The sequence below is a fragment of the Salmo trutta genome, chromosome 2, assembly GCF_901001165.1.
Source record: "Salmo trutta chromosome 2, fSalTru1.1, whole genome shotgun sequence".
In the NCBI taxonomy this organism is placed as follows: domain Eukaryota; kingdom Metazoa; phylum Chordata; class Actinopteri; order Salmoniformes; family Salmonidae; genus Salmo; species Salmo trutta.
The window spans coordinates 10,436,186-10,462,910 of record NC_042958.1 but is presented as its reverse complement, the minus strand read 5'-3'; the positions used below and the strand labels follow the sequence as shown (position 1 = coordinate 10,462,910).

Here is a 26,725-nt window from a genome sequence, read left to right as displayed (position 1 = left end):
AAATCGAACACTCAAAACGAGATATAGGTGGTTTCTGCAGGCTTTTATACAAGTTGGACTGGCTGACTATGAGTAATATTGACATGTTATAGTTACATAGATTGCTTGTTGTTGTATTGTTTTATAACTCCTAGTTTAGGAGCAGTTTGGTGTCTCCTGTCAAGCTGCTGCTGCTCGATTTGTCCAGAGCAAAGTAAAATGAATGACAAAACATAACTAAAATTTTTGCCATTTATTTCCACCATTATATTGAAGTTGGAGATCACAGAAAACACAGCTCCCTTGTACGATCAATGGACCTCAATGTATCTCGGAGCCAATGACAAACAATTCATTGTGTGTCTTCATTCATGACTGCACCTTCCATGATTAAAATATTCACTGACACGTACTAGGGCTCTTCACCAAATGTTGGACTGCAATTTGTTCCATTCATATAACGCAAAGCTCTTTTCATTCGAGCTCAGTTCACCTGTGAAGATAACTTCATGTCATGAAGGCTGAATACCATCTAATTTAAAAAAAGCAATAATTGTGTACGCATGTAGATGCATCTGTCATGTCCCCCCTTAGACGTCCCCATCCATTCCATCTACAAATGTAGTAATGGAATGAGATGTTGACATTTCATGGAGGTGTATGGGAGGCTTTTCAGCCCACTGCCCCTAGTGTAGCATCTTGGGATGCAGTGACCTTTCGACCTTGTGTCCCTCATTGTGATGAAAGACATTTGGGAGGGATTTACTCGCCCATTCTCTCAAACAGAATCAACTGAACAGGATCCATGGAGCTAATCATGGTGTCTATCATCTCATCGTTAATCATCCTCGTGGTGTAATAGGGGAGGCCCTCCGTCGCTGGTGCTGGAGGAGTAGGTTTTCTTGCCCCTTCTCTGCACATGGTCTTCATTCATCTTCTCCAGTGCCTCAATCTATAAAACGACAAGTGAGGACAGTGTTAATACAAAAATCACAAAGACATAGAGAAAAGTAACCCATCAACTTAATTATGTGCATACAGGTAGTCAACCACTGAATGAAAATGAATACTAAAATCCCCGGTTTCTGATAAGCATTTTGACAAAAAGTGCTCTATATCTATACGATTTGATGGATTAGGGTCAAAATATACATTGAACAAAAATATAAGCGCAACATAAAGTGTTGGCCCCATGTTTCATGAGCGGAAATAAAAGATCAGAGAAATGTTCAATACGCACAAAAAGTACATTTCTAACATATTGTGCACATCCCTGTTAGTATGCATTTCTCATTTGCTAAAATAATCCATCCACCTGACAGGTGTGGCATATCGAGAAGCTGATTAAACAGCATGATCATTACACAGGTGCACCTTGTGCTGGGGACAATAAAAGGCAACTCTAAAATGTGCAGTTTTGTCACACAACACAATGCCACAGATGTCTCAAGTTGAGGGACCATGCAATTGGCATGCTGACAGCAGGAATGTCCACCTGAGCTGATGCCAGAGAAGTTAATGTTAATTTCTCTACCATAAGCCGCCTCCAACGTTGTTTTAAAGAATTTGGCAGTGCGTCCAACCGGCCTCACAACCGCAGACCACCTGTAACCACGCCAGCCCAGGACCTCCACATCCGGCTTCTTCTTATGCGGGACCATCTGAGACCAGCCACCCAAACAGCTGATGAAACTGTGGGTTTGCACAACTGAAGAATTTCTGCACAAACTGTTAGAAACCATTTCAGGGAAGCTAATCGTCATCCTCACCAGGGTCTTGACCTGACTGCAGTTCGGCATCATAACAGACTTCAGTGGGAAAATGCTCATCTTCCACTGGTTCGCTGGATGTGTGCTCTTCAAGGATGAATCACGATTTCAACTGTACCGGACAGATGGCAGAGAGCGTGTTTGGCGTCGTGTGGGCGAGTGGTTTGCTGATGTCAACGTTGTGAACAGAGTGCCCCATGGTGGCGGTGGGGTTATGGTATGGGCAGCCATAAGCTACAGACAATAAACAATTGCATTTTATCGATGGCAATTTTAATGCACAAAGATACCGTGATGAGATCCTGAGGCCCATTGTCGTGCCATTCATCCGTCGCCATCCTCATGTTTCAACATGATAATGCACGGCCTCATATCGCAAGAATCTGTACAAAATTCCTGGAAGCTGAAAATGTCTCAGTTCTTCCATGGCCTGCACACTCACCAGACATGTCACCTATTGAGCTGGTTTGGGATGCTCTGGATCGACATGTACGACAGCGTGTTCCAGTTCCTTCCAATACCCAGCAACTTCGCACAGCCATTGAAGAAGAGTGGGTCAACATTCCACAGGCCACAATCAACAGCCTGATTAACTCTATGCGAATGAGATGTGTCGTGCAGCATAAGGCAAATGGTGGTCACACCAGATACTGATTGGTTTTCTGATCCTCTCCTACCCTTTAAAAATAAAAAGTATCTGTGACCAACAGATGCATATCTGTATTCCCAGTCATGTGAAATCCATATATTGGGGTCTAATTTATTTAAATTGACTGATTTCCTTATATGAATTGTAAGTAAAATCTTTGAAATTGTTGCATGTTGTGTTTATATTTTTGTTCAGTGTAGTATAAACATTCCCCACCCCAAAAAGGCACTTCAGTGCATGATAGATTTTGCTGTGTGTGGGACTCTAGATAAGACAAGAGCCCACTTTAAACTGCCTGTAAAACTTAGTTCTGTAAATTCAATGCAATGAATCTCATGAATCTCCAACAGAGAAATAATACCCTCATAGGGGCCTCAATGTTTTCTGACCTGGGCAAGGAAGTCTGCCTCGCTGTCACCGCTGAGCTGCAGCCCAGACACAACGTTGAAGAGCTCGTACACGTTCATGGCTTCCGACACCCCGCCCTTCTGGAAGAACTGCAGAAATGAGATAAAAACGATATCTTGTTATTAAAACCACCAGTGTGTCACTGATACAAAACCTGATGTAAGAATAGTGGACATATTTTGTTTTGACTGTCGCTCAGTTTCCACCAACACTCATCGTATGTGTTGAGGTGTGGCAGCTAAATATACAGGACCTCATCCATTCAAATGTACCTGAACCCTTCCCTTAACCATTCAGAATGAGTGACTAAACTCAAGCCTTAACTTCAGGATTTGACGTTTGAAGAAATGGAAACAAGAGAGCATCAGGAGCAACAAAAACACTTCGAAATTTGATGTTTGGAGAACGTGGACGCACATGAATTCTGCAGTGAGACAGAGCTTGTTGTGCAAATCAGGACTTTAGTCAGTATTTACTATGAGCTGTAAGTAACAGCCAATTTAAACCTACAGTACTTGCATCACTGTGAGCCAACTTACCGTAGCCACATTCCTGCAGTCCCTGAACAGGAACTCAAGGCCGTGAGGGTGATTGGGCTCAACGGACTGACTTACATCAATCAGCCAAACCTACATAAAACAAGATGATTAAATCACTCATGCTGTATGAAGGTAAAATCTCATGCCAGTATTTCCAGTTAAAATTAACCATGAGGAATCAGGTATAAAAATAAGGTGTAGATTGACCCACCTGGATAAATAAAGGTTAGACAAACATGATAAATAGCCTACCTTCCCCTGATGCCACAGCATGTTGTATTCGCTCAGGTCGGCGTGGACGAGGTTACACTCCTGATACAACTGCTGCATCATCTGCAAAGACAGACACACCCAGGGGTCGTATAATTCTGAATTATTATACTTCTCAGTCGGGACGAGATCTGAGGATACTCATGTCTTTGAAACTAGTGCGCACAACCAGATATTACTATGACGTACGGAAATACACAACAACATAAGTAACGTCTACATTAGTGCATGGCGGCACAGCAGCTGCACTCACATGAAGCACCTGGTAGTAGGCCCTGTTCATGTCCTCTGAGCCCAACATGGCTTCTTTCAGTTTGGGAGCCGGCACATGGTCCTTGCCAATGAACGACATCACCAGGATGTGCTTCTTCAGAACCACCACCTCGGGGCATGGGATGTCAGCCTTTTTCATACTGATGGAGGGGGGAAGAGAGAGTGAGCCGTAACACAGTTGGAGCATTGCAATCTGATCTAAAAAATAAAAAGTTATTTGAACTGAGTTTTTAGATAAATGAGGTGAACTGGTGTTGGTCCATTTAAGTGACATCACCACCACCCACCGAGCCAGGTTGTGCATCTCTTTCTCAGCCCAGAGGCGGATGACCTTGCGGGGATTCAGCTTGCTGAAGCGTTCCTTGAAGCGGTAGTCGTCCTTGATGTACTTGTCGCGGTTCTTGAACTCATTGAGTGTGGTCTTGAAGACCTTGAGTACACACTCATCTGGGACAGCCTTCTCCTCCATGCTGGGGGAAAAAACAACAGTATTGGAAAACCTTAGAAACCAACTACAACTTAATTAACGGAGACATTTAGGGGGGCAGTTCTATACAAAAACTATTAAACAAATACTACAACTACGGCAAATGAATCTACTGCTATAGTGTCTCTGTCAATCATGACAATGTAAATGTCATGACGTAACTTCAGGCAATGAAAGTTCCTGATCTGACTCAACAGGCCAGGTGATAATCTCCTTGGGTCGATCAACCTTCGGTCAGTCAATTCAAGGTGTGGGTTCTTGCGACACAACTTGTCATGATGTCACCCTCACCTTCCCCCATCTGCGTGGAACACCACAGACTCCTTTCCAGTGCTGATGCAGCCGTTGATGTTCTCCAGAACGCCTGCGTTCACCATTTTGTACATGAGCAGACGGGTCCTTGGGTCCACTGCTTGTTCCTGTGAATGAAAAAAGGGAGAAAAGTACAGAAAAGAAAGCAGAAGTGGATAATCACAATGGACTTCAAATATATTAAAATACTATACAAATCTGAACATGGCATGAGGCCATTTTGTTGTTATTTTAAAATTCTTATTTGTATTGTCAATTCCTCCTTTAGCATAGACTCACAGCAGTGGAGTGCTCCTTTTTGTCATGCAGTCGGGCACTGCGACGCTGCTCGGAGTAGCAGTGTTGCTTCAGGGAGTTGTACACCTGGTTAGAGAGCTTCAGATCCATGCCAAGCCCATCTCCCACATTGATCTCTGGGGCAAACTGGGAGGACAAGACAGAGAGGGAGATTACAAAAAGGCTGACAGTTTGGGATATGTTCACATTAGTGTGTACACAAATTAAGCCACACATTTCAAAGCTAAATGGAGACAAATGCTAATGATGCTAATTACTACTCATACAATTTCCCCCATGTGTCTATCTCTAGAATAATGCTGAACCAAGGCAAAAGGTGAACTTGTTATCACTCTTACATTGTCCATGCGTGCAGTATTCTTCCTGCCACACACAACCTCATCGTGCTTAGTAGTGATGTTCTTGCCTTTCCCAGTAAAGCCTTTTCTTGGAGTTGTCGTGGGCTTATCTGGAACACATTTAGGAAAAAAAAGGGTTCATGTAGTAAGTTTAACTATTGCTTTAACATAAAACAACCACCAATCAACAGCAACCAATATTTTATGCAGCAAGATGTTGGCCTGTTACAAGTATAAAGTAGATGTATTGGGCCTAGCATCAATACTGATATAGGGGTGAAATGTAAAGGGATGGACGTTACCGGCTTTGTAGGGGTCGTGGCGAGTGTCTTGCCAATCAACTTCATCCTCGGAGCTGTCGCTGTCCTCGTAAGGGTGCACCATGCGATAGTTCTCAAAGGAGATGGACACTGCAACAGTCAAGACAAATCATCTCTCAAATTCTTCATAATTCCACTACAGTTCATTCTTTTTTAACACATTCTAGAAACCTGGTCATGTTTACTAGGGTACAAAACACTTGAAAAACGTTTTGATACGGAAAACTAAAATGAGCGGTACAGGTGTTCTCTCCCCGTTTCAGTCTGTTTTATTCCATTCGTTATCTAATGAAAACAACCTTTGTATTGTTCGAATACCAGACTTGTTCATAGGCTTACGTTTGCTATCCCCGTTTAATTTTTTTTCTTCTGTGCGCAGCTGGCTGTCAAACTCCTTGTCAAACTGCATCTGCAGCATCTGAGCCAGCATCAGATCACAGTCCGTTTCTGGCTCCTCACCGGCATCCAGAGCAGCATTGACACTAGAACACATAGGATATTGGACATGAACATGCCGCCCTACACCCCCACAATAACCTAATAGGAGTGTGATGCTAGTTTCAATTGACACTGAAGTGCCTACACCGGCTAGACAAGAGGGTGAACATGTCCTTTCAAGTTTTTATTTTATTTCACCTTTATTTAACCTGGTAGGTCAGTTGAGAACAAGTTCTCATTTACAACTGCGACCTGGCCAAGATAAAGCAAAGCAGTGAGACAAAAACAACAGAGTTACACATAAACAAACGTACAGTCAATAACACAATTGAAAAATCTATGTACAGTGTGGGAAAATGTAGAAGAGTAGGGAGGTAGGCAATAAATAGGCCAGAGGGGCAAAATAATTACAATTTAGCATTAACACTGGAGTGACAGATGTGCAAGTAGAGAGGGTAAGTAATAATATGGGGATGAGGTAGTTGGGTGTGCTATTTACAGATTGGTTAACGTGAATCGACAACACAGACTGGTACTTACTCTGGGGAATCGGGGAAAGCATTGCTTTCCTCATCCAGTTGCTTGGCCAGCTGCTCACTCATGACGTCAGCTAGGGAGCAGGGTGACACCACCTTGGTAGTGGTGGCGCCCCATGGACTCTGAAGGACCATACATTCAAATGAGCTAACAGCAATACAGTCAAACATGATGCTTCCCTTTGTTAACATATCGATGTACTCGTTATGTGCTTGAATAACTACTTGAATAAAGCAGTAGTTAACCAATTAGTTGACATTCTAAGCTAACTATACACACGTTAGCCATCCTGTCAATCAAAAAAGCCATGCCAGGGACATGTCGCGACTTGTCGCTTTAGTCACTTATTCGGAATTAGCCAACGTTTGTACCACGTCAGCCTGTTGGCTAGTCGCTATCAGAGTTGGCTGTTGATGGATACAAATGTGAATTAGCGCTACAGTAGATCGATTAATGTATGGTTGTAACGTTATTTAAAACTAATTTAGGTCACGTTAATCTGTCCTCCCCAAGACGAGCCTTTTAAGGCTCGGTTTTCGCCACGACCAGGGCCATATTACATGTCAAGAATGTCGGACTGATTAGCTAAATTAGCAAACCAACTCACCTTTGGTCCTTCTGCAGTGATCCCTATTTGATCCATGACAGCAGCCCAGAGTTTCAGTCTTTGACAGCAACAGTATTCAGATGTCGGGCTTGACGAGCAATAATCTTAGCTAGCAACACGTTTACGCCGACAAAACAGTCTCCTTTTTTCGTTTCCTGAATTAGACACGATAATGAAACCGTTTAGATGTGTTATCTTAAGCCAAATAAAGTTAATGTCACTAATGAACAGATTTCTTGCTAAATGACACGGATTTTATGAGAGCTGTAGAGCAAATTATGCTTTGTGTTCTTCCAGAGATATTAGAAAATGGAGAGAAGAAACTCAGCCGGAATGAGGGGAACAACGTATAACGCTCCGCCCAGCAGGTTGTTCTACTGCTTTACGCAGTTGCTATGCTAGTCGTCAAGCAATCTCTTCTAAAAGTCAGGGTATGAGTCGAGAAACTTGCCTATTTCCCTCAAAATAACGTAATTTCAAAGCTACACGATATTATAGAGAACAAGTTAATTATCTCATATCTCGAAAAATATTTGTAATCTTGTACCTGTTGCTCACGCAATTCATGCTAATTCGTGCTTTTTTGAACTAGCGCCCAATTAAGTCCCATTTACTCCGTGAAGGAGCGATATCGCCCAAAATGCACCGCGCGGACATATGAGTTCAATAGAATTTCCCATCTCCTCAAAAGTATCTCTGGTTCTTCATCCTGAATAAGGAAATTACGTTTCGATCCTTCTTCGGGGAAAAAAGGAAACCAGCAGGTTAAACCAGGCGCATTGCTGCCATCTACAGTTCAATGTGTTTCCCTAGTCCTACCATATACGGTATATGGCTCTTACCCTACTCCTGAACAAAACTCGCCTCCTTTTAGTATAAAAAAAATGCATCCAGTCTTGCAATTTTCTTTTTAAAATGTATGTTATTCTTTCACAAGCATTTTTAACAATATCATCCTAAAATGCGAACACATTATCTCTGAAGTAAATTAGTAGGCCAGACACCTATACAGGTCAAAAATGACTGTCTTTCACCATTAATCAAGGTATACTACACAATATTGGCATTCAATAAGTTTCATTCAGAATACATGTAATTGTTCAAAGTGTGTGCATGCAGGGGCAGACTGGGACCAGAATCGGATCTGGCATTTCTAACCCACCGGCCCATTTTCTTCCTTGAGGACCCCATTATTAGCCAGATAATGACAGGCCCACAAGGCAAAAAATGGACCAGGCCATCTGGAATTTGCCAGAAATATCAAATGGCCAGTCTGCCCCTGTGCCACTTGGTAACTTGTCAGTTCTCACTGATCACACACATTCAATGTCCAATCAGCCTGTCTTATATTATGCTCAGATGAGCAGCCGTTCCTCTTATTTTTTGACAAAAAAACAGCATCCCCCTCTGGAACTCATATGCCACTGCATCATCACTTAGCACTACCTTACTACTATCTCTCTCTCTCTCTCTCACACACACACACACACACACACACACACACACACACACACACACACACACACACACACACACACACACACACACACACACACACACACACACACACACACACACACACACACACACACACACACACACACACACACACACACACACACACACTCAGTGTCTGTCTGTGGTTGTGATATTGAGGCTGTGGTAGATGTTGTCATAAGGTGTGATGTCTTGATAGACAGACTCCTGTTGGGCGTCGTCATCATCCTCAACATCATCATCATCATCATCATCATGATTAGGTTGGGAGGAGTATTGGTTCTTACAGGAAGCCAGTTTCACATTCACACACACAGCTTCTGTATTCTCATAAACATCCTAAAGAGAGGGAAAGGGGAAACAAAGTCACATGGGCATATCTACTCAAAAGACTGAATCTAGGGACTGTGGTTAGTGTGTCAGCCTTTGGAGCAGATAGTAATTAGATCAAGGTAGTGGACAGAGCAGCATGTATAGAGTGGACAGAGTAGAGAAAAGGCCCTCACCTCATACACCGACTCAAACAGCACTGTTTCTCTGTGTGGTTCTGCAGACCCTGTGGAACACATAACATGTCATACACACTCAGAGAGAGAGAGAGAGAGCAGGGGAGAGAGAGACAGAGAAAAAAGAGAGATAGAGAGAGCAGGGGAGAGAGACAGAGAGAGTGAGAAGAGAGAGAGAGAAAAGAGAGAGAGAAACAGAGAAAAGAGAGAGAAAGAGAGAGAGAAAAGAGAGCGAGAGATAAGACAAAGCAGGACAGAGAAGGACAGAGAGAAAAGAGAAATAGAGACAGAGAGAGAGAGAAGAGAGAGAGAGACAGAGCGAGAGAGAAGAGAGAGAGAGATAAAAAAAAGAGAACGAGAAAGAGAGATTGTTACTCACCCTGGATCCTTTTGCATCTGTATATTATGATGAGTGCCAACATCAACACAGACAGACTCACAGAAAAAGTCATCACAGTGAACGCAATAAACACATAGGTCCCTAGAACACAGGGAACCAACAAGCACAGCAACCATCAATTAACAGGTAACATAACACAAATTATAACCACTAGTGTTCTAATGGAATAGTGTCTGAATGATGCAGTGTTACTGTACTGTCGGTGAAGCCTGCTGATGACGGGGGCATTAGTGATGATGATGTTGATGATAATGATGATGTAGAGGTCACTGAGGTCACGGTGGTGACAAGGGTCATCGGAGATGGAGACAGAGGCGTTGTTGTTTCTGTTGGATAAATCAGAATGAGATCAGAAAATATCTAATATGAATTCAGTCAATATGAGTACATCAGTGGAGGCTGCTGAGGGGAAGACGGCTCATAATAATGTCTGGAACGGAGCTTCAAGCACATGGAAACCATGTATTTGATACCCTTCCAATTAATCTGCTCCAGTCATTACCACGAGCCCGTCCTCCCCAACTAAGGTGCCACCAACCTCCCGTGGAGTACATACATGGCTAGTGAAACATTCCACACTGAACAAAAATAGAAATGCAACACGCAACAATTTCAAAGGTTTTACTGAATTACAGTTCATATAAGAAAATCAGTCAATTGAAATAAATTAATTAGGCCCTAATCTATGGATTTCACATGACTGGGAATACAGATATGAATCTGTTGGTCACAGATAGCTTAAAAAAAAGGTAGGGGCGTGGATCAGAAAACCAGTCAGTATCTGGTGTGGCCACAATTCATGCAGCACGACATCTCCTTCACAGAGTTGATCATTGACTGTTGGTTGTGGCATGTTGTCCCACAGTTGCTGGAACACACTGTCGTACACGTCAACCCAGAGCATACAAACATGCTCAATGGGGGACATGTCTGGTGAGTATGCAGGACATTTTCAGCTTCCAGGAATTGTGTACAGATCCTAACTACATGGGACCGTCTATCATCATGCAGAAACATGAGGTGATGGCGGAGGATGAATGGCATGACAATGGGTCTCAGGATCTCGTCACGGTAACTCTGTGCATTCAAATTGCCATTGGTAAAATGTAATTGTGTTTGTTGTCCGTAGCATATGCCTGCCCATACCATAACCCCAGAGCCACCATGGGGCACTCTGTTCACAACATTAATATCAGCAAACCGCTCACCCACACGACTCCATACACGCTGTCTGCCATCTGCCCGGTATAGTTGAAATCGTGATTCATCCGTGAAGTGCACACATCCAGTGTGCCAGTGGCCCTCGAAGGTGAGCATTTGCCCACTGATGTCGGTTTTGACGCCGAACTGCAATCAGGTCAAGACACAGGTGAGGATGACAAACACATTTCTGACAGTTTGTGCAGAAATTCTTTGGTTGTCCGAACCCACAGTTTCTTCAGCTGTCCGGGTGGCTGGTGTCAGACGATCGAGCAGGTGAAAAAGACGGATGTGGAGGTCCTGGGCTGGCGTGGTTACATGTGGTCTACAGTTGTTAGGCCTGTTGAACGTACTGCCAAATTCTCTAAAATGACGTTGGAGGCGGCTTATGGTAGTAAATTAACATTAAATTCTCTGGCAACAGCTAAGGTGGACATTCCTTCAGTCAGCATGGCAATTGCACACTCCCTCAAAACTTGAGACATCTGTGGCATTGTGTTGTGTGAAAAAACTGCACATTTTAGAGTGACCATTTATTGTCCCCAGCACAAGGTGCACCTGTGTAATGATCATGCTGTTTAATCAGCTTCTTGATATGCCACATCTGTCAGGTGGATTAATTATCTTGGCAAATTAGAAATGCTCACTAACAGGGATGTTAGGCAACCTGCCTAAATGACAACAGACCCGTAGCACTCCCGTCTGTAGCCATGAAGTGCTTTGAAAGGCTGGTAATGGCTCACATCAACACCATTATCCCAGAAACCCTAGACCCACTCCAATTTGTATACCACCCAAACAGATCCACAGATGATACAATCTCTATTGCATTCCATACTGCCCTTTCCCACCTGGACAAAAGGAACACCTACGTGAGAATGCTATTCATTGACTACAGCTCAGCGTTCAATACCATAGTACCCTCAAAGCTCATCACTAAGCTAAGGATCTTGGGACTAAACACCTCCCTCTGCAACTGGATCCTGGACTTCCTGACGGGCTGCCACTAGGTGGTGAGGTTAGGTAGCAACACATCTGCCACGCTGATCCTCAACACTGGAGCACCTCAGGGGTGTGTGCTCAGTCCCCTCCTGTACTCCCTGTTCAGCCATGTCTGCGTGGCCAGGCACGACTCCAACACCATCATTAAGTTTGCAGACGACAAAACAGTGGTAGGCCTGATCACAGACAACGACGAGACAGCCTATAGAGAGGAGGTCAGAGACCTGGCCGGGTGGTGCCAGAATAACAACCTATCCCTCAACGTAACCAAGACTAAGGAGATGATTGTGGACTACAGGAAAAGGAGGACCGAGCACGCCCCCATTTTCATCGACAGGGCTGTAGTGGAGCAGGTTGAGAGCTTCAAGTTCCTTGGTGTCCACATCACCAACAAACTAGAATGGTCCAAACACATCAAGACAGTTGTGAAGAGGGCACGACAAAGCCTATTCCTCCTCAGGAAACTAAAAAGATGTTGCATGGGTCCTCAGATCCTCAAAAGGTTCTACAGCTGCAACATCACTGCCTGGTTGCATCACTGCCTGGTATGGCAATTGCTCGGCCTCCGACCGCAAGGCACTACAGAGTGTAGTGCGTACGGCCCAGTACATCACTGGGGCTAAGCTGCCTGCCATCCAGGACCTCTACACCAGGCAGTGTCAGAGGAAGGCCCTAAAAATTGTCAAAGACCCCAGCCACCCCAGTCATAGACTGTTCTCTCTACTACCGCATGGCAAGCGGTACCGGAGTGCCAAGTCTAGGACAAAAAGGCTTCTCAAAAGTTTTTACCCCCAAGACATAAGACTCCTGAACAGGTAATCAAATGGTTTCTCGGACTATTTGCATTGTGTGTGTCGTCCCCCCCCCACCCCTCTTTTACGCTGCTGCTACTCTCTGTTTATTATATATGCATAGTCACTTTAACTATACATTCATGTACATACTATCTCAATTGGCCCGACCAACCAGTGCCCCCGCACATTGGCTAACCGGGTTATCTGCATTGTATCCCGCTACCCACCACCTGCCAACCCGTCTTTTACGCTACTGCTACTCTCTGTTTATCATATATGCATAGTCACTTTAACCATATCTACATGTACATACTACCTCAATCAGCCCGACTAACTGGTATCTGTATATAGCCACGCTACTGTATATATGACCTTTTAATGACGTCATACCGAGGCTCTGCATCTGTCCTCGTGCTCCTAGATCTTAGTGCCGCTTTTGATACCATCGATCACCACATTCTTTTGGAGAGATTGGAAACCCAAATTGGTCTACATGGACAAGTTCGGGCCTGGTTTAGATCTTATCTGTCAGAAAGATATCAGTTTGTCTCTGTGAATGGTTTGTCCTCTGACAAATCAATTGTACATTTCGGTGTTCCTCAAGGTTCCGTTTTAGGACCACAGATCTTCTGTTGAATCTGACAATTAATCTGGATGGTTGTACAGTCGTCTCAAATAAAACTGTGAAGGACCTCGGCGTTACTCTGGACCCTGATCTCTCTTTTGAAGAACATATCAAGACTGTTTCAAGGGCAGCTTTTTTCCATCTACGTAACATTGCAAAAATCAGAAACTTTCTGTCCAAAAATGACGCAGAAAAATTAATCCATGCTTTTGTTACTTCTAGGCTGGACTACTGCAATGCTCTACTTTCCGGCTACCCGGATAAAGCACTAAACAAACTTCAGTTAGTGCTGAATACGGCTGCTAGAATCCTGACTAGAACCAAAACATTTGATCATATTACTCCAGTGCTAGCCTCCCTACACTGGCTTCCTGTTAAGGCAAGGGCTGATTTCAAGGTTTTACTGCTAACCTACAAAGCATTACATGGGCTTGCTCCTACCTATCTTTCCGATTTGGTCCTGCCGTACATACCTATACGTACGCTACGGTCACCAGACGCAGGCCTCCAAATTGTCCCTAGAATTTCTCATATAGAGCTCCATTTTTATGGAATGGTCTGCCTACCCATGTGAGAGACGCAGACTCAGTCTCAACCTTTAAGTCTTTACTGAAGACTTATCTCTTCAGTAGGTCCTATGATTAAGTATAGTCTGGCCCAGGAGTGTGAAGGTGAACGGAAAGGCTGGAGCAACGAACCGCCCTTGCTGTCTCTGCCTTGCCGGTTCCCCTCTTTCCACTGGGATTCTCTACCTCTAACCCTATTACAGGGGCTGAGTCACTGACTTACTGGTGTTCTTCCATGCCGTCCATGGGAGGGGTGCGTCACTTGAGTGGGTTGAGTCACTGACGTGGTCTTCCTGTCTGGGTTGGCGCCCCCCCCCCTTGGGTTGTGCCATAGCGGAGATCTTTGTGGGCTGTACTCGGCCTTGTCTTCAGACGGTAAGTTGGTGGTTGTAGACATCCCTCTAGTGGTGTGGGGGCTGTGTTTTGGCAAAGTGGGTGGGGTTATATCCTGCCTGTTTGGCCCTGTCCGGGGGTATCATCGGATGGGGCCACAGTGTCTTCTGATCCCTCCTGTCTCAGCCTCCAGTATTTATGCTGCAGTAGTTTATGTGTCGGGGGGCTAGGGTCAGTCTGTTACATCTGGAGTATTCTCTTGTCTTATCCGGTGTCCTGTGTGAATTTAAATATGCTCTCTCTAATTCTCTCTTTCTTTCTTTCTTTCTCTCGGAGGACCTGAGCCCTAGGACCATGCCTCGGGACTACCTGGCATGATGACTCCTTGCTGTCCCCAGTCCACCTGGCCATGCTGCTACTCCAGTTTCAACTGTTCTGCCTGCGGCTACGGACCCCTGACCTGTTCACCGGACGTGCTTGTTGCACCCTCGACAACTACTATGATTATTATTATTTGACCATGCTGGTCATTTATGAACATTTTAACATCTTGACCATGTTCTGTTATAATATCCACCCGGCACAGCCAGAAGAGGACTGGCCACCCCTCATAGCCTGGTTCCTCTCTAGGTTTCTTCCTAGGTTTTTGGCCTTTCTAGGGAGTTTTTCCTAGGGAGTTTTTCCTAGCCACCGTGCTTCTTTCACATGCATTGCTTGCTGTTTGGGGTTTTAGGCTGGGTTTCTGTACAGCACTTTGAGATTTCAGCTGATATACGAAGGGCTATATAAATACATTTGATTTGATTTGATATAGCCTCGTTACTGTTATTTTTCACTGTCTTTTTACTGTTGTTTTTATTTCTTTACTTACCTATTGTTCACCTAATACCTTTTTTGCACTGTTGGTTAGAGCCTGTAAATAAGCATTTCACTGTAAGGTCTACACCTGTTGTATTCGGCACACGTGACAAATAAACTTTGATTTGTGTGCATAATTTGTGAGAAATAAGCTATTTGTGCGTATGGGAAATTTCTGGGATCGTTTATTTCAGATCATGAAACATGGGACCCACACTTTAGATGTTGTGTTTATATTTTTGTTCAGTGTAGTTAATTAAAGGGGTAGTTTAGATAATCTATCCCAGTCATTTGATATTGATACATGCAGATTTCTCTCTAATACATATAGCATAAAATTCCAGATTAGATTAGATTTTTGGATAAAATATACAGTACCTTCAAATCAAAATCAAATCAAACCTTTAAGAGCTACACATTCTCATGCTATGAAACAGGTAGTGGGTACAGCAGAGAGGAATAAGCGAAGTGAGAGGGTTTACAGTTAGCCTAGTGGTTAGAGCATTGGGCAAGTAACCGAAAGGTTGCTGAATCTGTCATTCTGCCCTTGAACAAGGCACTGTTCCCCAGTAGGCTGTCATTGTAAAAACGAATTTGTTCTTAACTGACTTGCCTGGTAAAATAAATAAAAATATTCCGCCTAAAATACATCCACAAAAATAAGAATTTTTGTACGGAAGTCAATGAATGTCGAATTTGGTTAACATATTTTTTTATTTCAAATGTGCTACGTGAGGCTTATTTGATAGAATATAAGTTTTGTAATGGTAAGGTTGTTGTGTTGATATAAGTGGACTTTATATCGGAAACAAACTAACAGACTTTATATCAGAGTTGATCCAGTTGTTCACACGGGGATCTGCTCTCATTGGCTAGAATGGTCCCACCGAATTCTCGCCTCCTCCTGCCTGCCTTCCATCTTTGAGGACATGTGTTTCCATTGTTAGAGCTGTCACTAAACTATCTTGTCAAATATTATAGATCATCTTTGAGTACAGGTAGGGGTGAGGGTCACATGACTGAAAGGTTGTAGAAAAAAAAATTCACCTTTGACCTCTAGATGAACCACAGAGTAGACATCCAAACCTCGATCGACATGGACGCCACACATATACATCCCAGAATCCCCTTGGGTCAGCCCAGTGATTGTCACGGTGAACACTCCATCTGCATTGTTGTCATGGAGAGAGAACCTCCCAGTGTTGTGGTTGGATGTGACTGTAGCCTGTTGTAGACATGTTGAGGGTCGGGTCCCTATGCAGAAGTACTTCTGACTCTCCTTGTGCTGAGGCTTGTAGGGACAGCTTATTGACACAGAAGCTTGGCTGTTGCCCTGGACGAGGGCACGGTTGTCACAGCACCAGTCTGCCAATCAAATGAGATACAAATTTCAGTTCAATTCCATTTCGTCCAAGACATTATTACACAAAGGGCAAATTCATGACAGGAAAAATCACATGAATTTCACGTAATCACATCTCACATGTAATCTTATGTGAAGTTAATTTGATAACATGTGACAACATGTAAAGATAACATGAAACTACACATGTGAATGTTTCTTGCATGTGGAACTGCAAATTTCAAATGTTTAACATTTTATTTAACCCTTATTTTACCAGGTAAGTTGACTGAGAACACATTCTCATTTACAGCAATGACCTGGGGAATAGTGACAGGGGATAAGAGGGGGGATGAATGAGCCAATTGTAAGCTGGGGATGATTAGGTGACCGTGATGGTAGGAGGGCCAGATTGGTAATTTACTCCTGAATGTTACTCCTGAATTACTATGATAAAAACAATAGTTTTTTCTTGAGTGTATTGTGCAAAGCTGAAGTCCAAAGGCTAGGAATACAGGTGAAATCAGTCATTGACACAAACATGGTGGCGTTGCAGGAAGATTGGAATGCCGTGAACCAAGAGGTTGTGGGTTTAAATCCCAGGTGAGGACATGTTGAATAATAATTACTGAATAAATAACATACACAATGTAATCATGTATGTCAAATATGTACATTGAAAACACTGCGATTATTTTGTGATGTTCTGGGGACATCCTAACGAGTCATTTCTGTTTCCAGGGCATCATCTGTAAAATCTCATGTGAAAAATATTCACATGTGAAAGGTTATGTGATCACGTGAAAATCCACATGTGAAACTTCATGTGAAATATCATCACATGTGAAGCATTCCAAAACCACATGGTTTCACATGTGAAATTTCACATGTGAAATAAAATGTTACGTGCAAAACGTGGAAATTTCATGTGAAATCATTCTGTAAGGGATGAGCTGGACAAAGCGATTTTAGATACATTATATACAAATACACAGGAAACGTTAGTAAATTGTCATCAGTTTAGTCAACACCATCTGTATCTGTCTTTAGAGTTTCTTTGAAATTGTTAAATGTGCCTGTGTCATTTTTGTGTTGATGTTCGTGTAAAATTCTGAAAAAAATACATGTATAAAAAAGGGAACCCACCTTTGACAACTTGCAGTCTGACTTCTGTATAGATGTCTTTCCCATATTTGCTCACCGCGCACCAGTATATCCCAGCATGCTGTAGGGTCAGTTTAGTGACATTCACAGTGAAGACTCTTCTCTTTATATCATCATGCAGAGAAAAGCTGCCTTTCTTAGTGTGTTGAACTCCCAATTGAGTTTCAATGACAATATCAGAGTTGGCACAGCTCCTATTACAGAGGTACTTATTGTAATTCTCATACCCATGGCCATAGGAGCAACTGATCTCTGCTTCTCCTCCCTCATATCCTGATACTACGATCCCATCTGCAATAGATACACTCCACAGAGCAGCTGGAAAGAGACAACAAGTTCACATCAGACACAGATATGCCCTTTAGTTACTAGCTGCTTAGCAACTGCGACAACGTCCAGTGTTCTTCAAATAAGCTTTATGTTATGTTCTGTAGATATGATGATGAACTCACCAGAGAGGCTAAAGAACACTCTTCGAAGACTTGTCATGATGAACTGCTGTCCTCAATTTGTTTATACTGACTTTATTAAGCTGCTGTCTCCTGTCTCTCACCTTCAGATTACTCCTACTTCCTCCTAGTGAGGGTAGGTTAGCTATTCTCTCTCTCTCTCTCTCTCTCTCTCTCTCTGTGTCTGTGTGTTATTCTATTCTCTCCGCTTCAGTGTTTCCTGTGTGTGTTGACTTCTTTCTGATGGGGGACAACCAGCCCTGCAGAACACACATCGTTGTTCACAATCATATAATCATTCAGCAGAAACAGATTTTTAGAAAGAGTCGCCAGTTCTGTACATAGGGAACCCATAAAAGTGGACAACAATATATTTTTGTCTCCACCTGGGATTTTGTCAAATCAATCATAGATTTTTTTTTAATCATGAAAATGTCTAATGTTGTAAAAAACAAAATCACATGGTAGGGTACTAGGGGGTAACTAGATTTTACCAAATTATTTCCCCAACACTTTCCCTGGTGCTCAACAAAAGATGTCCTCAGTGTCTTCATAACTTTTGGAGATATTTAAACAAAACAATTTTGTGGTAAGTTTTTATTTTTTTGTTATAGATATATTCCACTGAAGTTAGATCTATAATTGTTTTTTAAATACACAAGTAGGAAAGCCTTAAGAGAAATAATCCACTTGTTTAGAGAAAAAAATGTAGATAATTTTTTTGTAAAGTAGTAATATGTTGGATGAGTTTGTTGGGGGCAACTCCCCCCCCCCCCATGGGGTAACTGGCCAAAAGGAGCTAGTTACCCCTTTATTGTTATGAATGTGTTTCTATCTGTCATTTAGACGATGACTGGCCCAGTTAGCGCTAGTTTATGCTAACTTGCCAGCTAGTAACTTCACTAGTGTTAAATGCTAGCCAGCTTGCTAGGAGTGCTAGCTAGAAACCTTAGTACCAGATCGTCTGAGGTAAAATACATTAAAAAGATAACGTAATTTAATTTCAGTTGTAAATGTTTCCACTAGTGACTGATAGCTTTACAGTTAATGATACTTTATAGCCCTTTAGCTAGTTTCCACAGCATTGTATCTCATATAGCTAGATAGCTAACTTGGTTTTTAAGAGAGAGCTTTTCAACTGGCATCTCTCCCCCTGTTTTCAGTCACAGGTGGGGACTATATTAGGTGTGAGCAGTGCAGGATGTGGCTCATGAGTTGTGCTACAATAGCTGTGACCTATGTACAAATTAGAATGTGCAATGGCAGAGAATAAGAGTTGCCACATCAACGTTACACTGAATGATTTAAGAAAACGTGCTTGATTGATGTCCTTATTGTGGTTTTACAGAGGTGATTAATAACGTTTCATGTACACACTTTATTAGAATACTTATGAAATGCACATTGTTATATTTGGTAACACATGGTTATTTTCCCTCGACTCCAACCCCATTCGATGCATTGAACGGTTATGTGTGGAGAAATGTCTACATAACGGTGACAATTAAAAGCTCACAAAAGCTCTGATGAAGGATTTCAGGGCGATACGTAAAGCTTAATAAAGCGCAGTGATACTAGCAAGAGCCGTGCGCGCACTGTAAAAAATGACCCACCGGCTTAGTAAATATTGCAAAAAAATCTACGATTTTTACTTAAAATAATAAGTTTTTGGTTTTACTTACATTTTGGAATATAATGCTTAATTTGTGTTGAAAAAGACTGGCATTTGTAAATAAAAATCCAAGGTAATATGCTGCTAAATTAGAACTAATATTTCTAAGTAACAACCAACAACTTAAAAATGTTATTCAAAGTATCATTATTATGTTGGACTGACATGCTAAATCCAGTTCTGAATGTGTCAATTGTGCTTGGAACATTTCAATGGACTTTGTCTTGATCTTTCTCCTCTGGAATGGCCATGCGGCAGGTAAGGATCCAATTATAACTTGGAATGTAGTTTGGATCTCTCTACATATATTTGCTACAATTTCGAAAATATTTGTGGAAAACGTTAGATAATATTCTTCCAAGTACGAAAAGCCTTTAGCTAGCTATATTGCCATAGCATGTTATATTTGCACGTTGATAAGCTAGCTAGATAACGGCCGTGATGTCTCTATAGTTAGCTAGTGGTGGGCATGCTACTAGCTAGTAAGTTAGCAGTGCATTTAATTGCCTTTGCGCTGTTTCTAACCTTTGCCATTTTTGTGTAAGTTTTATATTAACCAAAATAGCTATGTAACATTACCTACCTAGCTTACCAAAAAATGCATCGTCAGCAAACATTACAGTAGAACGGAACACATGGTGCCCTTGCAATTGAATATTTGCCTGCTAGCCAGGCAGAGACAGGAACAAACAATACGTATCAAGCTCCACCTGTCCTCGCAGAAACCTCGTTGTTCACGTATTCCCAACATGCTCAAGGCAGCACTGCAAACGTTGACCTTGTGCAGTAGTTATCTAGTCAATAATCTAACAGCCACACTGGTTAAATGAAATAACTGGGCTAGCTAGTAATATAGATAACAAGCAGCTCTCCAAGTCAGCTAGGATTGTGATGTTTCTGCTAGCTATCTAAAGCTGAAGTCGAGTTGTATTTTCCTGACATTGTCATAGATTTTAATACAACTCCGCTTCTTTAGGTAACGTTATTGGTATTCACGTTTTCAGACGTTCCTGAGTACTGGACAGACCATATTTTCCAGAATACATTGACATGGTATGTAAATATATTCAAATGTCTGTGTTTTGATTGTAGCTCACATTAGGGCTTGTTGGACCCAATGATTTCCACAATGCTGAAAACTCAGACGGAATCCAGAAATGTAAACAGAATACAGGATACGCAGGATATGTTTATTACAGTAACCCAACATTAGTGTGAATAATAGGTATTACATATATACTGTATTTTTAAATCAACCAAATGGATTGAACAAGTTGGGCAACAAAAAGTTAACACGGAATTTCAGAAAATAAAAAATCAAAAGTATTTCATAGGGCCCTATTAGTGTTTTATACAATGCGCTGTCGCCCAGGCAGGTATTGACAATGTGTGTCTTCCTTATTTTAGAATGAGATAGCATATGGGATGTGTTAGTGTAACCGATGTGAAATGGCTAGTTTGTTAGCGGTAGTGCGCGCTAATAGCATTTCAATCGGTGACGACACTCGCTCTGAGACTTGAAGTAGGGTTTCCCCTTGCGTTGCAAGGGCCGTGGCTTTTGTGGCGCGATGGGTAACGATGCTTCGTGGGGTGTCAGTTGTTGATGTGTGCAAGGGTCCCTGGTTCGAGCCCGGGTTGGGGCGAAGAGAGGGACGGAACCTACACTGTTACATTAGTAATAATGTTTTAAGCTTATATATATATATATATATATATCTATATCTATATATCTATATCTATATAGATATATATATATATATACACACGAAAAAATTATTGATTTTATCTTAATTCGGTAGGGATCAGGCGGCACATGCAATATAAGATATGCAGTTTTTCTGCATTCAAACAAACAGAACTTTTGAAGCACTATAGACTGAGGCATGGACATAATCAACCACTGCCCTGCCTCCACCCAGATTGCGTCTGTTCCTTCAAAACAAGGGGTTCCTTTAAGGTACATTTGTTGATGCAACATGCAACTGACAAGTCAGTAAGGCCAGGAGAGGTCTTTTCTTTTAAATGTGAAATTTGCAGAGCTTGCAGTTTCTGTTTCTGCTTGCAGTTCCTATTTTTTTTCTTTTTTCTTTCTTGGAAACCATCTAAAGAAACACGAAACTGTCCTCTGCATATTTGACACGTTCGGATTTAGAAGAAATGTATATGGTACCTTTGCATCTCATAGGAGTCGAAAACACAATCCGCGTTCTCTGGGCGACTTTAGAACCGGAGTCGTACAAAAACATATTGACCATTTCAAATACACAAGTCCATGAAGAGGAGGAAACTTTAGAAGAACCAGAATTACAAAATGACATTGAGCAAAAAAAAATCCTCAAATTGGAAAGTATTTGCAACGTGTCAAACAAGTCTATCAATGAGGTAGTAGAGGAATTGCAGTTCATATCGTGCTCTGTGTCAGGTCCAGTCATATTGACAATTACATAATCTCAGATTTGGTTCAAGATGTCTTTGAGACAAATCCCATGAGCACAGTTTTAAGCCCGGATGGATCCCCCGCCACACCGTACAAGAGGAAGCTTTTCTGTGGTGAAGGCGGTAGAATATATACTTGATGCAAAGAAAGGAAGAAGCTTTCAGTATGTTCCTATTCTGCAGTCACTGTTACAAGTATTGAGCAAAAAGGACATTCAGGAGAAAGCTTTAAAAAGTAGGCCTACGAGTTTTTCTTGATATGAAGTCTTTTTATGATGGCACACATTTCAAAGAAAAGGACTGTTTATCAGGAGATTAATTAACCCTATCTTCTCTATGTTGATGACCTTGAAGTGTGCAATCCCCTTGGAACATCCCGCAGAAAGCACAAAATCACAGGAGTCTATTGGATGTTGGCAAAAGTCCCATTACAGTTTAGGTCCACACTCAAGTCTATTTACTTAGCTGTTCTCTGCAAGGCTGTTGATGTTAAAACATATGGGAAGGTGCTAGAGCCACTTTTAAAAGATCTTGCACAATTGGAGGAGGAAGGACTTTTTATTCCTGTGCTGGGAAAGATACTGAAGGGCAACTGTTTTTTGTGGCGCAGATAATCTTGGAGCCCACTCAATTGGTGGATTTGTAGAAAGTTTCAGTGCAACGCATGTCTGCAGGTTGTGTTTGGCTGAGCTATCTGAGATCCAGATAAAAGAAGTGAGAACTGGGGCATTCCAACCCAGAACAAAGCAGCAACATTCTGAACAAATACACACAGCTTTAGAAAATCCCACCTTAATACATTGCTATGGTGTGAAAAAGCAGTGTGCTTTGACTGAAAAACTGAAACATTTTGACGTGCTGTCTGGCTATCTACCAGATGTGCTGCATGACTTTTTACTGTTGTTTTATTTCTTTACTTACCTATTGTTCACCTAATACCTTTTTTGCACTATTGGTTAGAGCCTGTAAGTAAGCATTTCACGAATATTTGGCGCACGTGACAAATAAACTTTGATTTGATTTTGCACGTTTATTATTATGAGATCTAGTAAGCAGCACTTGATATCGATTTCGAGGGATACCCATGTTTGACATCATCCCGATTTGATAACATTTATGCATTTTTTTTCTTGACAGGATCACTATCGCTACAACCGAACAGAAATGTCTGCCAGGCTACGGATCCTATTGGAGGGCTCTGATATCCGTAAGCTAACATTGCCTTCTGGAATCCCTGCTACTGTGGCTGAGCTTGGCACAATGGTGCAAGAGACATTTCAGCTTAAAAAATTATTTGTTCTACAGTACATGGACAGTGAATTTGGAGATTAGTTATTTTCTTTGCTTGATACTGAAGACCTAAAGGATAAAGACACCATCAAAGTGGTTGACCTTGACCCCCTCCACCTATTATTACTTGAAATGTACAAGAACTCAATAACAGCTCCACAGAGACATCAGATGAGAGGGGCTCCCTCCTGATATTGTCCTCTCCAGAAAGTACCTCTTCTGTGGCCATCTGAGTTATAAGTTCCTCGCTTTGCTTATGATACAGTACTCATTCTTAAGGCAGCTAATGAAGCACACGTGAAGGATGGAAAACTACTCAACAATCTAATCTGTCTGTGAAATTAGCCATCCTGGAAAGGATCTTCCAGTTAACAGCCTATCCGTCAAGTCTACAAATTTGGCAGGTTGCAGAAGCTTTGGTAAAAAAGTACCCATGTCTTAAAGAGCCTGGGTCCTTCTCAGGCCTGTACGGATGGCAAACCAGCCTGAAGTACAAGATGGGCAATTACAGATCAAAACTGAGAGGAATTGGTTGCCCAGAACTGGAAGTGAACTCTGTCAAGAGAAAGTCACCAAAGGACAGGCCCGTTGCCAAGAACATTAAAAAAAACAAAGGCGGCAGAGGTAAATGACCTCCCACCCCACCCTGCTGGAGAAACAGATGAGACCCTGGAGAGAGACTGAGTGGAGCTACTGGGAGGACTACAAATATGTGACAACCACAACATTGTGAGTTCCAAAATGGCAAAGACCTTCTCATATCAAAGACAAGATGTCGTTCAGGCCCTTCCTGTGAAGGACTTCAAAGAAAGATGACCAGCCCTGTTTGAGCCCACTCAGGTACAAAATACAGCTGAATGAAAATAGTCAATGTAAGTAAAAAAAAAAAAATGTATATTGATTTAAATATTTTGTGTTGTCTTGACCTAATATTTTAATCTACAATTAAATATGTATTGAAGATTAGTCTGAACATTCTCACTCGCACGTGCTTTGGGAGGGGTTTCCCAATTGCATTCTGGCTCTCAGGTCATCTTTTGTCCTTATCTGTTCAGAATTCTCTCTCTCAGATTAAGGAAGAGTTCAGAAGAATTACAACTGTTGCTCTTGAGTCCACCTTTATGCAGAAGCTAGATGAATTTACACCAAAACTATTGGACTTGTTTAAGTCAAAAGGAGGTGCTGTAAAGGCAGACATGCAGAAAATCATTGAAGTTCTGTACAGGGTATGCACAGTAACACCTTCACAATAGTATATAGGTTATACTGTGCATTTATTTGCCGGTATTAAATGCAATTATTTGTTTATCATATTACAGTGCAACACCATCCAGGAAAGAAGAGACAGTGTGATCCGTGGCCTGATCATATACCTCAGTGAGAGGGTTGAAGACCTTAACACAGAATACAAGGTAAAGGTTTTTATTTTTGTATCCTTATTTATCTCTAAATTAGGTATCTTCCTTTCTTTCCCTCTCTCTCCTCTCAAGTTGCACAGTTAATCTAGTTAATCAATTTTTTTTCACTCATGATGCTGACGACACCATGATCTGAGAGGACCTCGTTCAGCAGGTAATGAATGTGTTCATTGTGAAGGATCTGCACCAGAATATAGAGCATGGGATCTGCATCGAAAGAGCAGAGGTCCTGGCTGGTATTCCCTGTGTTACTGTCACGCCCTGACCTTAGAGATCCTTGTTATTCTCTATGTTTGGTTAGATCAGGGTGTGACACGGGTGGGAAATTCTATGTTTTCTGTTTCTTTGTTTTTGAGCGAGTGTGGTTCCCAATTAGAGGCAGCTGTCTATCGTTGTCTCTGATTGGGAATCATACTTAGGCAGCCTGTTTTCCACCTGAGTTTGTGGGAGGTTGTTTTCTGTTTAGCATCTGAGCCTGACAGAACTGTGCGCTTTCGTTTTGTTACTTTGGTATTTTGTTGAAGTGTTTTTGTGAAATAAAGTATCATGAACACTTACCACGATGCGCCTTGGTCCACTTCTACCACCAACGAGAGCCGTTACAGTTACACAGTCATGTACGTTGCTTATGGGCCTCATCTATGGCTTAAATCTAAGGTACCCCAAAGAACTGAAATATACCATTGAGGTGTTCCAAAAAGTATTCTTGGAACTTGATGATCTCAGGACCTCCCCACGGGTCCAAGCTCTAAAGATGAAGTTTCTTGTTTTCAGAGATATCTAAATATATCTATGAGAACTCTTAAAGGGCCACTCACAAACTGTGGTCTAAACCCTACTCAGTAAGCTGAAAAGCTAGTTGCTAGGTGGTATAGGTGCTACAGTTTATATGATGCTCTTTGTCAGGTGAAGTCATAAGAGACATTGTCAATTCCTGTTTTTTTAAAGTTTTGTTTTAAAACTTACTCCACATGCACTAGTGGATATCTGAGATTATTTGTCAGGTGCAAGCTGTCTGGATGAAGCTCGCATCCGCTACAAGACCATGGTGCTTGCCTACGGAGCTGTGAGGGGAACGGCACCTCTGTACCTTCAGGCTCTGATCAGGCCATACACCCAAACAAGGCCACTGCGTTCATCCACCTCTGGCCTGCTCGCCTCCCTACCTCTGAGGAAGCACAGTTCCCGCTCAGCCCAGTCAAAACTGTTCGCTGCTCTGGCACCCCAATGGTGGAACAAGCTCCCTCACGACGCCAGGACAGCGGAGTCAATCACCACCTTCCGGAGACACCTGAAACCCCACCTCTTTAAGGAATACCTAGGATAGGATAAAGTAATCACCAATTTGTAAGTCGCTCTGGATAAGAGCGTCTGCTAAATGACTTAAATGTAATGTAAATGTCTAAGGAGGCAAGGTGGAGTTATACCCAGAATGCTTATACCTGTCAAAATAATATGTCCATACGGGCTTCACTAGTGCATATGGAGTCAGGTTTAAGGGACAATTTGGCATATATTGTGTAACAATATGTGCAATGTATGTTTTGAAAACCCATGTTTTCATTCATCTAAAACAGTTTGAATGAGGTTGTATTTGAGCTAAAGTTCATATTGTGCTTTGTGTAAAGTCTATTAAGACAAATCGTTAATTTACATTTCTGTTAAAATATTGCTTTGTTGTTAAGGGGCACACAGACCACCAGAAATTTCTTGCCAAAATGTACACGATGTGAGGTCAAAGTGCTAATCACAAACTATCACCTAAACTTTATGCAGTTGTGAAGATCTAAAATGATTTGTAGTCAGGTGCAAGCTTTCTGGATGTAACTACGGAGGCAAGGTGGAGTTATACCCAGAATGATTACAGATTATAAAATACGATTGCCTAAGAAGTAGGGTTTAAGCGGCAATTTGAGATTAAAGATTGAAGAAATTATAACATTTATTTTA

The 26,725-nt window shown here is 42.0% G+C and overlaps 2 protein-coding genes across 3 annotated transcripts; both read right to left on the bottom strand.

Annotated features, from left to right (window-relative positions):
- Positions 1 to 217: 217 nt before the first annotated feature.
- LOC115150407 (serine/threonine-protein kinase RIO3) lies at positions 218 to 7,814 on the bottom strand. The gene is made up of 13 exons (XM_029693662.1): positions 7,224 to 7,814; positions 6,620 to 6,738; positions 5,981 to 6,123; positions 5,624 to 5,731; positions 5,322 to 5,431; positions 4,966 to 5,109; positions 4,666 to 4,793; positions 4,175 to 4,357; positions 3,868 to 4,027; positions 3,597 to 3,677; positions 3,345 to 3,434; positions 2,787 to 2,894; positions 218 to 931 (listed from the first exon to the last, which is right to left on the bottom strand). The coding sequence occupies exons 1-13, from the start codon at positions 7,257 to 7,259 to the stop codon at positions 818 to 820; spliced, it is 1,524 nt and encodes a 507-aa protein (XP_029549522.1). The 5' UTR covers positions 7,260 to 7,814; the 3' UTR covers positions 218 to 817.
- A 311-nt stretch (positions 7,815 to 8,125) lies between these two features.
- LOC115150411 (polymeric immunoglobulin receptor) lies at positions 8,126 to 22,080 on the bottom strand. Of its 2 annotated transcripts, none has more exons than XM_029693677.1 (7): positions 21,802 to 22,080; positions 17,493 to 17,828; positions 16,052 to 16,369; positions 9,824 to 9,952; positions 9,606 to 9,707; positions 9,227 to 9,276; positions 8,126 to 9,059 (listed from the first exon to the last, which is right to left on the bottom strand). In XM_029693677.1, the coding sequence occupies exons 1-7, from the start codon at positions 22,061 to 22,063 to the stop codon at positions 8,850 to 8,852; spliced, it is 1,407 nt and encodes a 468-aa protein (XP_029549537.1). In that variant the 5' UTR covers positions 22,064 to 22,080; the 3' UTR covers positions 8,126 to 8,849. The 2 variants fall into 2 exon arrangements, with proteins under 2 accessions (XP_029549537.1, XP_029549544.1); XM_029693684.1 differs by lacking the exon at positions 21,802 to 22,080 and adding an exon at positions 17,963 to 18,222.
- Positions 22,081 to 26,725: the final 4,645 nt, after the last annotated feature.

Bases quoted from the DNA above. Each gene is read 5' to 3' on its own strand.
- LOC115150411 (XM_029693677.1), bottom strand. From the start codon at position 22,063: ATGACTGGACCTGACACAGAGCACGATATGAACTGCAATTCCTCTACT. The intron at 16,370-17,492 runs GTGGGTTCCCTT...TTTGATTGGCAG, and splicing joins CAGACTGCAAGTTGTCAAAG to ACTGGTGCTGTGACAACCGT. The intron at 9,953-16,051 runs GTGAATTTTTTT...TTTATCCAACAG, and splicing joins GGTTCATCTAGAGGTCAAAG to AAACAACAACGCCTCTGTCT.
- LOC115150407 (XM_029693662.1), bottom strand. From the start codon at position 7,259: ATGGATCAAATAGGGATCACTGCAGAAGGACCAAAG. The intron at 6,124-6,619 runs GTAAGTACCAGT...TATGTGTTCTAG, and splicing joins GCTTTCCCCGATTCCCCAGA to TGTCAATGCTGCTCTGGATG. The intron at 4,794-4,965 runs GTGAGTCTATGC...TTTCATTCACAG, and splicing joins AAAAGGAGCACTCCACTGCT to GAACAAGCAGTGGACCCAAG.